Here is a 5,872-nt window from a genome sequence, read left to right as displayed (position 1 = left end):
CAGATGGGACTCAGTTAAGCTAAAACCTTCCACACAGCAAAAAAAACAATCAACAGAGTAAACCTACCTAATGAGAAAAAATAGTTCCAAATTATGTATCTAACAAAGGCTAATATCCAGAATCTGCAAGAAACTCCAACAACTCAACAAGAAAAAAAAGAAAAAACAAACAAACAAGTAACGCCATTAAAAGTAGGCAAAGGGCCATGAATGGGTGTTTTTTGAAAGACATACAAGTGGCCAACAAACATGTAAAAGATGCTCAATATCACTAATTATCAGAGAAATGCAAATTAAAACCACACAATACTATCTTACACCAGTCAGAATAGCTATTATTTAAAATCAAAAAACAACAGATGTTGGTGAGGATGTGGAGAAAAAAGTAAAGCTTATGCACTGTTAGTGGGAATGTAAATTATCACAACATTTATGGAAAAAAGTATGGAGATTTCTCAAAGAACTAAAATAGAACTACCATTTGATCCAGCAATCTCACTACTGCACATCTACCCATCTACATTTTACATATACATGGAATACTATGCAGCCACAAAAAATAATGAAGTCATGTGTTTCACAGTAACATGAATGGAACTGGAGTACATTATCTTAAGTAAAATGATTCAGAAACAGAAAGTCAAATATCACGTATTCTCACTTGTAAGTGAGAGCTTAACAATGGGTACACATGGACATATAGAATAATAGACATTGGAGACTACAAAAGGTGGAGGGTGGGAAGTTGACAAGGGTTGAAAATTACCTATTGGGTGCAGTGTTCACTATTCAGGTGAATGGTACACTAAAAGCCCAGACTCCACTACGATGCAATATATGCATGTAAGAAATCTGCACTTGTACCCTCTAAATCCATTTTAAAATGGAAAAAAAAATCACCGTAGGATACCACTTCATAGCCGCTGGAATGACTATTATAAGCAAACAAAGCAAAGAGCAAGCAAGTTTTCATAGGGCCCTGGTGGGAGGTGTTTTCATCATGGGGCAGGTCCCTCATGGGTGGCTTGGTGCCACTCTCATAGTAATGAGTGAGTTCTCCCTCTGAATTCATGCAAGAGCTGGTTGTTTAAAAGAGTGTGGCATGTCCCCCCACCACTTTATCTCTTCCTCCCACTTTCATCATGTGAGATCCATGCTCCCACTCTACCTTCTGCCATGATTGGAAGCTTCCTGAGGCTCTCACCTGAAGCAGATGCTGGCACCATGCTTTCTGTACAGCCTGCAGAATCATGAGCCAATTAAACCTCTTTTCTCTGTAAATCACTCAGCCTCAAGTATTTCTTTATAACAAAGCAAAAATGGACTAACACAACATTTATATGAAATATCTAGAATAGGCAAATCCATAGGCACAGAAAGTAGATTACTGGTCGTCTCATGCTGGGAGTGGTAATGAAGACTGACTGCAAATGGGCAAGGAAGATGTCACTGACGTGATGCAAATGTTCTAAAATTAGATTGTAGTGATGGTTGCACCACCCAATAAATTTATAAAATCACTTTAAATACATGAATTTTAGGGCACGTTAATTATCCTAAACATGTTTTTAAACACATTCAGCATCAAGAAAAAAAAGAGAACATTCATCTCTTTACTTAGCCTATTTATTAGGGATCACACAGAGGTCTTTAGGCTGTTGTTGTTGCTGTGGTGGTGGTGGTGGTGACAGTAAGGGTTGTGGTTTTCTCATGAGCGTCAAAGGTCAAGCAACCATTTGGTCTTTTAAAATAAAAATTTTAAAATCAATTAAAAAAGAATGTTGCTGGCTTGAAATCTGGAGTAGCCATAGGGGCAAAGAGAAGCAGATGGATTTTTTAAATATTCAAGATGTAGAAGTGACAAGATTTTGTAGTGGTTAGATATAGGGAGTGGGGAAAGGTGAGGAGGCCTCAGACTGAGTATGCTTAAAGTTGAATTCCTGTTGTCCTCCCGAACTGGCTGTCCTCCCGTGCTGCCAATCTCAGTGAATGGATCAGCATCCTGGCACAGAGTTGACATTCATTGATTGCCTTTGGAGTGAACGAACAGAGTATGATGAATAGAGTAAAAATATGGCTAAACGAGGCAGACATCAGGTCCTGCCAAATAGCCAGTGCAAAACTCACCCTTAAGGTTGGCTCAGTAGATGTCCAGCACAATTTTCTTCTCACTTTTCAAACCATTTGGGGAATCATGAGGTCTTTCCCTCATCCAGAAGAACACTCACCTACATATCAGTCACTCCTTCCCTAGAACCTACAGGTATGGAGCAGGCTGAGTTCTTTCAAGAGTTTCTTATCCTGTAAATCTTCACACAGGGCAATGGCAGGTGCATGTACAGCCCATATGAGCATGGGGGATGCTTAGTGTTCTAGAAAGGGGACCACAGTGGTGCCCAACTGATGGATCTGCGTTCTGTTTTGCGCCAAGCAGGAAGAGACTCTTTCCACCAAAGAGGTTTGTTGTTCCCGGGGTCCTCCTCCCAGATCCTGGAGGCATCAGATACAGCTGTCAGAAACATTGCAGACACAGAGTGATCTGTTTGACTGGTTTTGCTGCTGTTCCCAGGGTTGACAAGCAGAAATACAGAACAAATGGTGGTTCCTGAAACAGACGCCAAAACAAGGAAGTGATCTGTTCCAGTCCAAGCTTCCAAGAAATAAAGAACTAGGTGGGGCACACTAAACAAGCCCCCAGACTCAACCACCCCAGTGAACATTCTCTGGTTGTAGAGAGAAGTGAAATTTGCAACCCAGAACAGAAATCTGGCTGTGTGAGCAGCAGAATTGGGGGTGGAAACATTTAATAAAGTACAATTTTTTAACCCTCTTTTAGACAGTATCATTGGATAAACATCCTTTTCAATAATAAAAATCCAAGTCATTTCTGGCCCTTTTCCTGGAAATGCTTTCAAGTTACAGGAACACCAATAAGAGGCCCTTTTCTGGGCATGGAGCCCAGGACTCAAAGGGAGGCTCTAGAGAACATCTGGTCTGCTTGATATATAGAAGCTAGCACTGCATGTGTGTGTTTGTGTGCATGTGTTTCTCCTATGCTGACTCATGGCATTGAAGCCTCTCTGGAAACACCCCCACCCTTCTAGCCAGCCAGTTTATACACAGCCCTTTGGCTCCTCCTTGATTTAAATGTTAGGTCAGGAGGAAGAAGGAAAACGAATTCAAGAGCTGCACTTAAGCATCTAGAATTTTCTGCGTCACACCTCTTGAGAGAAGAGACTGGCTCCAGGTCTGACTCAGTCCACTATAAACTAGACTCTCTTCTTAAAGCACCAACATTACTTGAGTCTTTGGATAAAATTGAGAAAAGAGTCTACAAGTATTGTGGACTCTACGGGAGGCAGGAGGCTGACAACTGGCAGTAAAGACAAAGATGTCAGGCCTGAGGCCCAGCACTCAAGTGGACCCTGAGATTGAGCTTTTTGTAAAGGTAAGTTTTCCAGCTATAATAACTGCATGTAGAATATATTAGTTTTGACACTGAAGTCCAATGTTTTAAAATTCTCCACATTTGGGCTAGAGATAGGAAAGAATGTTGTGATTATTTTCCTACTCTGAGTTCTAGAAAATGCCCGGGTGTGTGACTGTTCTTAGATGACGACAGGAAAAGAGAACTCTTCTGAAAAAGGCAAGGTGATATGGTGGAAAAGCACTAGACTGGTTTGTAGTGAGCAACTAACTTATATTCTCAATGGCTTCCTATATAACCTTAGAAAAATCCCTCCCTCTCTCCAGACCTTTGTTTCTCCATCTATATAATGAAGGAGCATGACAAGATGATCCTTAAGGGCTTTCCAAGTCTCAGAATCTGTGTTTTATGAGATAGGTTTTGAAAGGCCTGACTGGGTGGAGGAGAGGGTGGAGAATGACCTAAGAACTCCATTCCCACACATAGCCCAGACAGAACTTTCTAAACTTCTACAATGGACAAACATCACAGCAGGGTCACATGGACACTGTGGGAGAAAAAAACCAGGAGTCTATGTGCTTGTTATGTGAGGAGGGGGACATTTTAGAATGCTCTGCTTCTTCTTTTGGTCTGCCATGGAGTTTTTTGTTTTGTTTTGTTTTTTTAACATGTCTTAACTTTTCAGAAAAGCACTTTGGAAAACCCCTAAATCAAGAGAAAGGAACATGTGTTTCCAAATTAGCTCATCAAGGAAGAAAACTTATATGGGTTATTCCCAGTAGAAATTAAATAGTTACTATCCTTGCTTGCATTAACTGTTTAGCTTTTCCCTTTATTTTCATTGACTATTGGAAGTATTCAGGATAATAAGAACAATAACAAACTCATATTGTGCCTGGCTCTTTTCTAAACACTTTACATATGTTACCTAATTTAGTCCTAACAACTTAGGAGATAGGTTGTTATTAACGGTGCTTATATATTACTAGCATCATCAGTAGTAGTGGTGATAGTAGTAGTTATTACTACTTCATTACAACTTTTAGTTATTACAATATTATAATGTTCTCATCATTTCTAGATAGGTAAACTAAGGCAATAAAGTTTAAGTAACTTGCCTCTAAAACTATACAACTTCCTGATGGCTTACAAAGACATAAAATGAGATATACTTACCAAATGTTAAGTTAAATACCTATTGGCAAAAGTATGCGTTTACAGCCATTTAGATTATTTAACACTTTGCCACATATATACGCCAAGGACATCACCAACCTGTCTTTTCAAAAATGTAAGAGAAAGACCCTTGAATTCCTGCAGTGTTAGGTAATGCGATTAAGCGTTTGCTAAACTATCGGGCATAAGAGCGACTTCTCCTGTCTCTGGGTTGTAGCAAAACATATAACTGCTCAGATAGGATATAAATGAGCTGTAATTTCCTAACTAGCTTTTTACATTTACCAATTCCAAATCAGAAGTAATGTCTCTTCACTGGGTAACTAAAGTGTTCCCTTTGTCCGAACTGTTCATTCAACTCAATTAGACACCTTAAATCAATTGTTGGCTTTGATGTATGTGTTTATCTTCATAGACTTTTTATATTTGGGTGGTAATCTGGACAGGAAATTTAGCAAGTCACACATGGATGAGAAAATATTGAATTAAATAATAACTTTCAAAGTAACCAATAATTCATTGAGTACTTAACTATATGGTAGGCACTGTGCTAAGTGTTTTATTATTAACCCTCTTTTATGAATACAGAAATTAAAGCAAAGAGCAGCTAAGTAACGTTGTCCAAGGTCACATAGCTAGTTAGTGGCAGAGTTAGAATTCCAACACTTTAAAATAACTATGTCTAATATTATTCAATTGTTTTCAGTTGTGTGAACTTTTTAGTAAACTATTCCAGAATTTTATCAGGTGGAGTGCTCTAGATGTAAGCTTATCTGATGACATTGAAACAAACTACAGATTTTCTGGAAGAACCTCAAATATCATCTGGTCCAGGTTTTTGTTTTATTTTAAGCTGTGTTCCACAGATCTCTAGAAGTTTCATGGAAGATACTGGGAGGGGAAATAGGGGTTGAGAAGGACTAAAAGTGCTAATGAGTAATTTTTAAAAGGCATTACTACAAGAGATTAAGCATTCTCCTGTCACAATTAAGAATTTATACCACAATATCTATGTGTTCTGTGTAGTCAATAAAAACATTGTCTTTTAGCTCTGAATGATTTGAGCAAGGTTTCTATCTAATAACTAAGAACAAAGGATTTGATAACACACATTTTATTTTCTCTAAGTGCAGGGATGAAATAATCTTAATGGTTTGTTGTTTGTTGTTATATGGAATGTTTGCATTCTGTACCAAAGACTCTAAAATTAAGTTTTAGTATATTTGTACATAAAATTATGGAATCTAATATTTGGACCAAAATTCTGAA

The 5,872-nt window shown here is 38.3% G+C and overlaps 1 protein-coding gene across 1 annotated transcript in view; it reads left to right on the top strand.

The window, feature by feature from the left end:
- The first annotated feature begins 3,003 nt into the window (after window positions 1-3,003).
- CLIC2 (CLIC family member 2) overlaps window positions 3,004-5,872 on the top strand; it is a 38,274-nt gene continuing 35,405 nt past the window's right edge. The window contains exon 1 of the mRNA XM_017885306.1: window positions 3,004-3,448. Coding sequence (XP_017740795.1) covers window positions 3,392-3,448 — 57 coding nt within the window. The 5' untranslated portion in view covers window positions 3,004-3,391. The remainder of the gene's footprint in view (window positions 3,449-5,872) is intronic.

This window comes from Rhinopithecus bieti, unplaced genomic scaffold, assembly GCF_001698545.2.
Source record: "Rhinopithecus bieti isolate Rb0 unplaced genomic scaffold, ASM169854v2 scaffold_15250, whole genome shotgun sequence".
Taxonomy (NCBI): Eukaryota; Metazoa; Chordata; class Mammalia; order Primates; family Cercopithecidae; genus Rhinopithecus; species Rhinopithecus bieti.
This window is presented reverse-complemented; position numbering and strand designations above follow the sequence as displayed.